General features: G+C 36.9%; 2 protein-coding genes across 8 annotated transcripts; both read left to right on the forward strand.

The window, feature by feature from the left end:
* Positions 1 to 2,558: 2,558 nt before the first annotated feature.
* On the forward strand, positions 2,559 to 5,370 carry LOC110022712 (probable xyloglucan endotransglucosylase/hydrolase protein 30). Its single transcript, XM_020721785.1, has 4 exons — positions 2,559 to 2,806; positions 2,914 to 3,014; positions 4,328 to 4,536; positions 4,635 to 5,370. Exons 1-4 carry the CDS (start codon positions 2,632 to 2,634, stop codon positions 5,167 to 5,169), a joined length of 1,020 nt encoding a protein of 339 aa, XP_020577444.1. The 5' UTR covers positions 2,559 to 2,631; the 3' UTR covers positions 5,170 to 5,370.
* A 2,858-nt stretch (positions 5,371 to 8,228) lies between these two features.
* LOC110022740 lies at positions 8,229 to 11,064 on the forward strand. 7 transcript variants are annotated; one of them, XM_020721821.1, is made up of 6 exons: positions 8,236 to 8,306; positions 8,386 to 8,496; positions 8,720 to 9,471; positions 9,552 to 10,292; positions 10,391 to 10,547; positions 10,847 to 11,061. In XM_020721821.1, exons 3-5 carry the CDS (start codon positions 8,866 to 8,868, stop codon positions 10,469 to 10,471), a joined length of 1,428 nt encoding a protein of 475 aa, XP_020577480.1. In that variant the 5' UTR covers positions 8,236 to 8,306; positions 8,386 to 8,496; positions 8,720 to 8,865; the 3' UTR covers positions 10,472 to 10,547; positions 10,847 to 11,061. The 7 variants fall into 7 exon arrangements, with proteins under 7 accessions (XP_020577476.1, XP_020577477.1, XP_020577475.1 ...); XM_020721819.1 differs by having other exon boundaries at positions 8,386 to 8,448; XM_020721817.1 differs by lacking the exon at positions 8,386 to 8,496 and having other exon boundaries at positions 8,229 to 8,306; positions 10,825 to 11,064.
* Positions 11,065 to 11,872: the final 808 nt, after the last annotated feature.

The raw sequence follows: 11,872 nt of genomic DNA on the forward strand, positions 1-11,872 counted from the left end.
AGAACATTTATGCTTCATATCTCCAGCTTTATTGGTTTAGAATGGAGCGGCCATATCTATCAAATAAGTGGCACGTCAATTTCAGCTTTCATTTCAGTTTTACTTTTTGTTCTTAATTAATTGTGATGGACGATCAGTGGTTGCTGTTCAATGGCTCTGTCGACGGGCTCATAGAACCCAACAGTTCTTCTTTTTCAATGACTGCTGTTAATTGGCTGTAAGAGATGAAGTAGTTGCTCCAGCAGAATCTCTAGCTAGCATGGAGCTCAAGCCACCGTTACTGATTTAGGGTTTAGGGTTCGAAGTTGGCAAGCAGAAGATAGAACCAGTTGCAGATTGCAGTAAAATATATACTCATGAAAATTTATTTTGACACGTCACATAATTTGATTATAAGCATATAAACTTCTAACATATATGTTCGACTCCTTAAATGTATTCATGAAATTTTTAATGATACTTTTGAGTGCTTAATTGAGGTTCATATAGTCTCATATCAAGCCACTCCTAGTTTTACTTGGTTTGACTACCAAAATGTTTGTTTGTTAAAATTTAAATTTAGATGATCATAAAGTCAATTTTGAAAACCCAATTTTTGTTTGCTCTTAAATTTTGATTATCTAAATTAAAACTTGTTCATATTTATGTCTAATCATCTTAATTTTGTTATGACATGTCAAAATGAAATATTCTTTGAAGACCGTTGGATGAATGACACGTGACAAATACATTTCACATATCATTCATTCAACCACTTCAAATTAATTTTGGATTTCTAAACTTAACAACATAGCAATATCATTAAAAATAATAATTAAAACTGATGCGTGCTAGAAAAATCGCGGCGGTAGAGTAATGAATTATCGTCTTAGCGTTGCAAGAGAATTCAGCACACACTCAGATGAAAATAAATCAAGCTGTGATAACACCAAAAGTGGAAAACCCGTAAAAAGTGGAAAAAACCAGAAAGGAAAAAAAATCACGGGGTCTGACCCAGTTGTAAAAATCCACTATAAGATGATAATTACAGATGTCCCTTATCCCACAGACGGGAAATGATTACTAGCTTTCCACGGTATAACGTCGACTGATGACGTCTAGTAAGTGATGGTTGACGGAGGTCAGCAAGGATCCGATCAACGTTGGCCGGCGGTGGTCGACAGAGATCGGCAGTCGTTGTCGACGGTCAGTGGTGGTCGACGGCGATCGACGATGGCGAGGATGATCTTGGACCTGAGTTCATTCTCAAAGCCTCAAGTTCTCTCTTAAGCCTCCTCCCCCTCATGTGAGGGGTGAGGCTCTATTTATAGTGTTTAGAGTGCAATTAATGCAGAAATATGAACCATTTTGATCGGACGGCCCGGAGAGCTTCCCTGGATCATATGACGTTTGATGAACATTTGAGTGCTTTAACTATATTGGAATTGAGCAATCTTAGGCTCGTTGGATTCGTCTTTTCGAGACGCTCGATTCGACTATAAACTCGCTAGATTCGATATTCTTTTGACCTTTCAAATGCCTCCGGAAATCCTTCAGTAGTGGTTTAATAACTTGATCTGGGCTTGATTTGACTCGGATTGGACTAACTTTTATATCATTAGGTCCGTTTCATCGAGCCGATCAGTTTAACTATAATTTTGCTGAAATCGGAGTTCCGGATGACTCGTAATCGAAGTTTAAATGTTCGTGCTCAAATTATTACATTGAGATTCGTGTTGGATTATGATAATTAATCGGTAGCCTATCAAAAATAAAAACAATATCATTAGAATATCTTAACCTCAATTATTAGGTGAATGATTTGCCTTCTTGATTCCCACAAAAATAAATGTTTTGCGACTTTAATAAACCTTTTAATATTGTTTAGAACAACATTATCTATAATAATATTCATTAAAAACACCAGTGGGGGTCAGTAGGCGCGTGGGCGGAGCCGTCCCACGCCCCCCCCCCCCCCCGCCATATGGAAGCCATAATTAACTCAGGACAAGCGAAGCCACCAAATTTCATTTCTTAATCATACACTAATCCTCATGTTTAGCGATTAAGCTTTAATTAACAAGCCCAGCGGGACATCATACCAGTCCCAACTATCTCTCCTTTGAATTGACCATCTTACCCTCACCTCTACCCTCTTATTCGGCCACGACCACCTTCACCATATTACACACCACGTGCCATTATGTAAATAAATTAAAGACCAGGGGCTGCTCTATCATTGCCCAGGTCAGCACGGCACCCCTTCGCTTCCAATGCGACATTTCTATTTCACCTTTTATTTTAATTTTTTATTGGTTGATTTACATAAATCCCCCTCAACTTCTATATATATACATATAAAACACCTTTACTTCAATGAAAAGGATGTATTTCAAACCTTTTAGAGCTTAAATAATGACATTGTGGTCTTATAATAAAGATTTGGGTGGTATATATATGTAAAAACAATTAAGTTTGGGTGTTAATATATAAATATATAAAAATTAAATGATTTATAAGTAAAATCTTTTTTTTTTTAATTAATTTTGTTATATTATTATTATTGCTCGACCGATACTCGCTTCCTCTCCCACTTTATATTCAGTTGGCGAGAAACAAAGGGGCGGAACAGTTGATCAAGCAGGCGAAACGATGGCGACGACGGCGATCGTGACGGCGTTGATCGTAGCCACGGCGGCCCTAACGGCTGCTCTTAACGTTCCGACGGTAAGCTTCGAAGAGGGATACACGCCCCTGTTTGGCGATAAGAACATCATCCAATCCGCCGGCGGCCGAGCGGTGAAGATTCTCCTCAACAAATATTCCGGTAAGCGATCTCCCCGACGGCGACTTGCCGATCGCCGTTCGTTTTATCTGTTTCCGTCTACGACGGTGAGTTATGACGGCGGTTTTATCGCCCGTTTATTGTTGCAGGATCGGGATTCATCTCGTCTGATATTTATTACCACGGATTGTTTAGCGCGTCGATCAAGCTGCCGTCTGATTACACGGCCGGCGTTGTCGTGGCCTTCTACGTAAGTGCTGCCTTCCTTATCTTTCCGGTTTCGTTACGTGAACGGTTTCCGTTCTGTTCTGACCGCTCAATCGTCTCTGATATTTTTCATATACATGGCACAAATTCTATGTATTTACATATCTAGAAATTAAAATTTAATATTTATACTTATAAATTATAATACTTTGATGATACAAGGTTAATGTTAATTATGATGTTATAATATTGAGTATTATAGATATAAATGTGAAAGTTTAGGTTAGATATATATAAATATATAAGAATTGTGTGGGGTATGTATGTAAAGAGGCCTTGCGTGGCTTTAGCCGGCCAGCGAATGGCAAGTAGAGAGTTTTGTGGTCCAGCGAGACGGAGGCTATCCAGAAGTATCTAAGTCTTTTTTCAAGGGTATTACTGTCATTTAAAGTATAATCATGCTCATATAGGATTTCTCTCGTCATTATTGTATTGTTTCATATGAGCGAATTTGAGTTAGAATGAATAGAACAGATAATTAATTAAGCAAAACTTTGAAGAAAAATTACCTTCTAATAATTCAATTTTTTAATTAAATAAGGCTTAAAAGTTATAAATAAATTTATTTTGAGATAAATATAGCATACATGGAATTTATATTGCACTTATATTGATTCAAATATAATAATTCTAAATTTAGCATAATTAAAATTTAGTGAGAATAGTTTGGATTAATTTTTAAGAATTGACTTGGAAATTTTCAAAATAAATTGCATCCATGGATTAATAAATTTTCGCAAATATGTAATAAATTTGTAATTGTTGAATTTTGATTTGTGTGTGAACAATAATAAATAGTAAAATTTCTTGTTTATTAGTATTTTCTCATAAAATGATATCCATATTTACAGTGAAAATAGTACAATATGTGATATTATAATTCTGTCTGTTTTAATAAGGATTCATACATGATATTATAGATATTTTACATGTATGAGCTTATTTCTCGGCTATTCTATTGACTCGATCGACAAGGCTAGTCTGACTTCTGCTCACTGTTCATTAACTCCTCCTTTCTAGACTGCTGGATCTTCTCATTTCGGATCTTCTTGAGATCAGTGGTAACACATTCTTGTTGTATAGCACGGTTTTCTTCACTTAAAATAAATGAAATTAAAGACTTCAAATTTCAAAAGTTGTTGCACTTGCAACTTAAACAATGCCCACTCAAATACGCACATGGTGTGCTTTGGTTAGTTTAACAAACTCACCAAATTGCAAACTACCAAACATTTAAATTCGTTTGAAAATAATAATAATAATAGAACATAATAAAAATTGGATTTTTACATGCAGATGTCAAACGGTGACATATTTGAAAAAAATCACGACGAGTTAGACTTCGAATTCCTGGGCAACGTAAAGGGAAAAGAATGGCGGGTTCAAACCAACATTTACGGCAATGGGAGCACAAGCCGCGGGCGAGAAGAACGCTATCAGCTCCCCTTCGATCCCACTTCAGAACCCCACCGTTATTCTATTCTTTGGTCCAAAACCAAGATCATGTAAGTTCTAAAAATTCAATATTTTTTACCAAAACAAACACTTTAATCCGTCCAATTTACAAAAACAGATTCAAAAAAAGTTTTTGATAAATGTACAGATTCTATATCGACGAGACTCCAATCAGAGAAGTGGTGAGGAGCGAGGCGATGGGTGGCGACTTCCCATCAAAACCCATGTCGATATACGCCACCATATGGGACGGCTCCACCTGGGCGACTTCCGGCGGGAAATATAAGGTGGATTACAGATACGAGCCTTTCGTCACAGAATTCAAAGAGCTGGTCCTCCATGGCTGCCGCATGGACCCCATCCAACAGCTTCCGGCTTCCGAACAGTGCGGGGAGTTTGAGAGCCAGACAGACGCCGCTGATTACTCCTCGTTGTCGCCAGAGAAGCGCAAGGCCATGGTTTTGTTCCGGCAGAGACACATGACTTACAGCTGCTGTTATGATGAGCAGAGATATCCCATTCCTTTGCCGGAGTGTGACGTTATGGAGTCGGAGAGGAGTAGGTATTGGAAGTCCGGTGATGTAAAGGTCCAGCCGGAGATGATTCTCCGCCGGCACCGGGGGAAAAAGCGCGGCCGAGCGAGGAGTAGAGGTGTTGAGGCCGACGGACAAGCTGTTGCTTGATTTGCTCGCTGATTTTCTGGTGTCTTAAGTTGTAAAGATGAGGAAAATTAAAGTGAAAATAGATGATACTCTTAGCTGCTTATTTTCAGTATACCGTTTTACCCGTGGAGAAAATTGAAACTCGGTCCAAAGTCAACGTGTATAAGACAAATAAAATTGATGTATTGAAATATATAAATGATTTTATTTTTTAAACGTTGATTGGGAGATTGGATTGTTTTGATTTGTTAGAATATTGCTCGTATTGCAGTAGTCAAGTTTAAGATGTTTGATGGATTGGATTACTATGATGTTTTGTTCTTTGTAAACACAACCATACAACTGATAACGAGCGGTCGACCTACGCGAGGTTCATCCCACATTAGGTCTGGGAAAACAGTTTGTTCAATTACAGAAAAGAAGTGAATGTTTATGGAAAGTGTTCTTAATGTCCTGAAGGTTTTAACTGATTGTATAGATTTTATGTCATATTTGTATTACAATTTGAAGTTCGAAATTGGTGGTAATTTGTTGCTCTGCTAGCTTGAAGTCAACCAACAGAGGCGTCTGGTCGACTGACATTGATGCCTCTGGAGTACGTGTTGGTCGGTCGGGGTGTTCAATCACATGACTATCTTGCTAATTGTAAATTGAAGCTTAATTATAAATTTGATTTTAAAATTTAGCTAGAAAATAAAGTGGATTGTTTTCTTACTTCGTTTGACCATTGCCTACATCTTTGCATATGGGCTCATCATATTTAAAATTTCTGCACAACCTGCACTAAGAAACTAATTTTACTCATATAATTTTTACATAAATCTTTTTCATGGGTATAACCTTTCTTTGTACATATTGTGGGCAAGGCACCAACTCTAAGCCAAAATAGAACAAATTTTCTTTGAAATGCCTTCTGCAAAAGTTGTGGGAATACATTAGTAGCGACTGAATTTATTGCCAATCTAAAATTTGATCTCAAAATCGGATGAATGATAAACACTTGTGTTTCTTTTCTTCTTGAATGTGCAAGAACTTTCTTCACAACTTTTCTCTTTAATTTTGAAAGGATGTTCTTTATGGGATTTCTCACGAGCATTCCATCGTAACACCCGTAATATAAAACACGTTATATGATATGATATGATATCACACACATGCACACTCACTCAAACCCTAAAAACTCAAAATAATTATCATAAATAGTTAAGTATTGGTTTCTCATATATATATATATCTTTTTATTTTTAAGGTTCAAAATAACTCAAATTATGGGTTTGATTGATTTCATAGCAACTCATGTGGTTGTTCTAGCATGCATGTCACTAATGATAATATCACGAAGGGGTGTAAGTCCTACAGCCTTTAATATAGATAAAAAGGCTAATGTAAGTATGTCAAATTCAAAGATTGTTCAACCTTTAAATTTATTGAAGCTTGCAATTATACTGCATATGCTTGATTTTGGCTTGATAGGACTCGAATCGAATCACTTTTAGCGTTGTTCAATTTATGATGTTGAGATATTTAGTTTAGTTACAAATTTAATAAAATTGGAGCAGTAGCGATAGCAGTGGTCGGGTAGCTATAGTTGTTGTGGTAGTAAAAATTTGATGGTAATGGGGGGTTGATGATGGAGGCAATAGATGCGTGGCGATAATTTGACATCTTTGATGGCACTACAATGATAGTGGTGACGAAAATCTAATGGCGATAGTGTTCTACTAACGGCATCGTCATCGACACAATGATGATCCAACAACATTAGTGGTTCAACGACGAAAGTCTGATAATGACAACAATTGAGCAATAATATTCTGATAGTAGCAGCGTTCAAGCGATGAAAGGTTGAGGCAGATAAAAGGTTAGAGCTCTGGAAACCTCAGAGCCTCGAAGCATCATGAAGTCTTCTTTTTCAATCCTGGTTTCCTAGCCTCCTCCCCACCCTTATGAAAAGAGTGGGAGTATGTTTATGGCGTTAGAGACTGTCGGTGAAAGTCTAATGCTTGTGAATGGTTGGGGCTTTGGAATCCTTTAGGCCTTAAAGCTCCCTTAAGTCTTCTCTTTCAAGTTTAGGCTCCCTCCTCCCTTACGAAACGAGAGGGGGTCTATTAATAGATTTTAGGAGTGACATTCTTCATATATAAATATCACTTGAATCTAGATCATTGTATCAGATAAATCAGAGTAATTACCTTGACTGTATAGTGATTTTTTTTAATATACGAGTTTCTTATTGATGTCAAAATTAAGTCATTATGGACTCATTAAATTTGTCAATTTGAGAAGCTCAATTTGACTATAAACTTGCTATATTTGGAGATCATTCGGTCCTTGATCTGGTGTTCTAAAATTTTTAATTATATTTTAAATGTTTGATTTGGATACATTTGAACTAGAATAGAATCACTTGTGACATTATTGAGTTTGTCATATGAAACCATTCAATCTTTTATATTAAATTTGTTAAAATTTGAGTTCTTGTGATTCTTTTATTAACTTAAAAAATTAGCCCTTTCCAAAATGCATTCAGATTCGCGCCTGACCAGTGATTTTTTTGTTAAACGCACATCAACCGTCATTTATATGCAAGTCATGTACTCAACAACCATCTCCACCTCCAAGATGCTAGCCCGAAACCCTCGATATTAAGAAGAGTGGTTAGGAGGCACAAGTTTAAGTCACCCAAACAAAGCTATCCACATAGTTTAGAAATTGTTAATAGGGAAAATTGCATACATAGCACCCAATTCTCATGGATTTACTTAGCGTTACATTTTATATATAATATTTGTAATTATTGAAATTTAGATGAGACAGCTAAGTATAAAAGTTTTGATTATTATTATCTTTTGCCCGCACGGGCGGCAAAGCACCACATAACCTCTGCATCCTGTTGCACGCACGGGCGGCAAAGCACCACATAACCTCTGCATCCTGCCGCAGCATGGAATGCGATTCTCATCCCATTTCTTGGCAGGGGATCTCGGCACTGAGAAGAAAGCAAGAAAAATAGAATGGTAAAGAGTTGGGAAAGGGAGATATATATATATGCATGCATCCTATCCGTCCGGTCTTGAGCTGGCTTTCTTCGCTCTCTAATTATTATTCACTCCGGTCAGATAACAGAGGAAGCGAAGAAGGCTCCTGGCCGGCCGCAGGTTTCTTCTTCCTATCATCTCTTTTTTATTTCTTGCCTCTCTCACCATCTCTCGTCTTAACGACATAAGATGAGCATAGGGGGGCGGCGGCGGGCAGCAACGGCCGGTGGCTGGAGTTGGTGGTAGGTGGTCGACAGCACAGGTGATGAAAGGCGGCCACGATAGACAGTTTGCCAATATATTTTATAGCGTAATTCCGATTCGATCAAATTGGTGGGAATGGACTAACGAGGGAACTTCAAATTCATTTAAGCTTTTTATTGTATTTTACTTCTTCATAACAAATATTTAATTTCCTCCAAATTCAGCTAAAATGAACAAAAAAGTGAGCTTTAAATTCATTAAAATTTTGCATCGTATTTGTCTTCTTAAGAACAAACACTAGTACGTTCTAAAATCGTGAAAAACTACAGGACTTGCGAAACAATTTTTGGAACGTTCGCCAAACAAAATTTTTTATACACGTCGAAACGGAACTAAACTTCAGCCCCATTCACAAGTATAAGGAAGCAAATCCGTTCAATCAAGCTACAACACAAGCCACCCTTCCCTGTACGCCATGTCTAAGATATCTGCAAGATTTCTATCTAATAAAGACCAGAAGAGAATTGTGTGTGCTGAAGCTCGAAGCGATTTCATTGACGTCCTCTTCAGCTTCCTCACTTTGCCGCTCGGAAGCATTGTTCGACTTATGGCCAAGCAGTCCGGACTTGGATCTCTCGATGTTCTCTACGATGCTGTAGAGCAACTTGATGTCAAAATCCTGCAGACCGAGGCATGCAAAGAAATGCTTCTCAATCCTCGAAGCCCGACAGCAATAATATGCGAAGACTTGAAGATTAAAAACATTCATAACGCGAATCCAAGGAGTTTCTACATTTGCAATGAAAGTGATTGCTTGGCTCATCCAACATGTTATTATACTTACGTGAAAAATTGTCGATGCATCTATTGTGGTAAACTGATAACTAACAGTTGGGTATGGTTAAAAGAAACTTTTGGCGATGGGGGAATCTTTGTTGATGACAAAACAAGCTTCATGATAAGTGATGATTTGCGGGTGATGCCGACTTCTTTGATGAGGGGCTACTCTCTTCTTGAAGAATGGCCAATTAATGATGTGCGTAGCTTAGAGGAGAGGGTAATTGATTTCGGCACAGATGAGGTAATTAAGCCATTGATGAATATTTTATTACAAAAACTGAAAGTTCGAGGTTATAATGTTGTTTGATTTAAATTTTTCAGATGCTGAACTTGCTAAGGAGATCATTAGTGTCCAAAAATCCATTGACAGAGGTTTGTTTTGCTGATGCTACTGTGGCAGCAGATGTAGATTGCTCTTTGATGGTTAAAGAAGAGACGAGTGACGACAAAACAGTAGGTGCAATTGCTTTAAAGCTCATAATAAACAAGAAAAACAACAGTGTTGTATGCGCCGAAGTCGGGGAGGATTTTGTCAATCAGCTGCTCAGCTTTCTAACCTTTCCACTCGGCTCTGTGCTTAAACTTATTTCTGATAATATATCAATATTAGGCGGCTGCATAAGCAATCTGTATTCATCGGCAGAGATTATGGACTTAGAGTGCTTCAAATCAAAAACACACAAAAACATGTTGCTGAATCCAAAACTCGCCACCTTTCATAGTTTTGACAGACAAATATTGAAGTTGGAGGAAACTACATCGAAAAAGTTACTCGTGTCGGGGGGTTGTCCAAAGTGTTACTCTGATAATAAGCACAAACCTTGTGTACCTGCTCCATGCAAGCATGGTGTAAGACAATCACAAATCTTAGAGCAGAATCCCAAGTCAGGGAAGCTAAGTGCGCATAGTGGGGGAGCTTTTGTGGCCGACTCTAGAAGGTTTATGGTTTCAGATAACCTTCACATTTCTCCTCTATCCTTCATCTCAGCAATTAAAAATTATACAAAGGATTTACCCATTTCTGATCTTGTTGAGAAAGATGTCTACATTGGTAAAGCCAAGGTAAATCATCTCAATTCTCTTTTGTTGCATTTATGTGACTTATTATTTATTTTTTTAATTTGATATTTGTGATTGAGTATTTTTTTTTCAAATTGTAGGTTCTGTCGCTGCTGAGTACTATGCTAATTTCCAAAACTGTATTAAGTGATGTTTTCCGTTCTAAGCTAGTGCAGAGCTGAAAAAGACAATTCCTGTGAAGTTTGCAGCATAAATGTTTCATTATTGGATATCATATGGCAAGTGATTGTATTTATTGTGAGTATAGTTATTCAAGACACTGAGCTATTTCTCCATCATGATCAAACGATTGTTTTAAAATTGTGATTAATTATCAAAATATTGTCGATCCCATATATTAAATTTAGTTATGAAAGTTTGTTTATGACACTAGGATATAATTATAACTCAATCCAATTTATTTATTCATTTTCAATAATTTCTCGTTTCTTTCAAATATATATTATGTAGATGTTGGCTCGTATATTACCCAACTATTTTTTAAAATACATTTTATTTAATTATGTATTAAAAGGACTTAGCTACTTTCGTTGAAGGATATCTCATGGCTTTACTGGATCAGAGGCTTCCGCAAGTCCTTCACTCCTTGTTTCCTCCTTCTAATGCCTTGGCTGCAATACAATTAAGTTAGGATTAACAATGAGTCATATATGTGTATTTATATCAAATGTATTGATATGTAAAATATTTAAGTTAACCTTAGAATTATTTACAAGTGTGCCACAAATGTATTCTATATATTATAATGTATGTAACAGAGTAATGTTGAGATAATAAAATAACTTTGCTGTTATGTTTTCTCCTCTTCTTCATTTCCTCGCTTTATCTGTTATATCATGGTATCGGAGCAGTGACTTCCTGTAGGCTTCAAGATCTCATGGATACCTCTTCTTCAGTCTCCCCTCACTTCACCATCTCCTCTCAAGAAACCCTCAACAAAATGAAGGACACTCATATTCCACCATCTCTCAGATTTTTGATGTAGAACACAAAAGCATGGCCAAAAATCCCCTTATTTTCGAAAACTATGTTGTATGGAAAGTTCAGGTTAACAACTTTTACTTGCAAATGGCTTTGGACCATTTTTTGACCCCACTATTCTTCCTCCCCCAAAAGAACATGAAGATTTCATTAGGGTTATCACTCACAACCTTGATTATACCTTTTGGAGATTAATAGATCAAAATCTTGTCGCTAGCTTATTCTCCATTATATCACCCTCTGTCCTTCCTTATGTCAGCTAAAACATGAATTACACAATGTTCATTCGGGCACACAAACCATGACCAAATACTTCAGTTCCACCATAATTACTGTTAATAACATAGCCGCGACATGCTTAACGATTGATAATGAGTATATCATCATTTATACTATGAATGGTTTACCCCAATTCTATGAACTTTCAAAGTTGCCTTTTGAACCCAATTAACTCCTTTAAGCCTCGAAATTTTTTATTCCTTACTTTGTAGTGAGAAAATTAATATATCCATCAAAGCCCTTAAAGCCATCCATACCACCACACTAGTCTCTTTAAAAAAATAAAACCAGATTCTTCCCCC

Source organism: Phalaenopsis equestris, unplaced genomic scaffold (assembly GCF_001263595.1).
Source record: "Phalaenopsis equestris unplaced genomic scaffold, ASM126359v1 Scaffold000202, whole genome shotgun sequence".
In the NCBI taxonomy this organism is placed as follows: domain Eukaryota; kingdom Viridiplantae; phylum Streptophyta; class Magnoliopsida; order Asparagales; family Orchidaceae; genus Phalaenopsis; species Phalaenopsis equestris.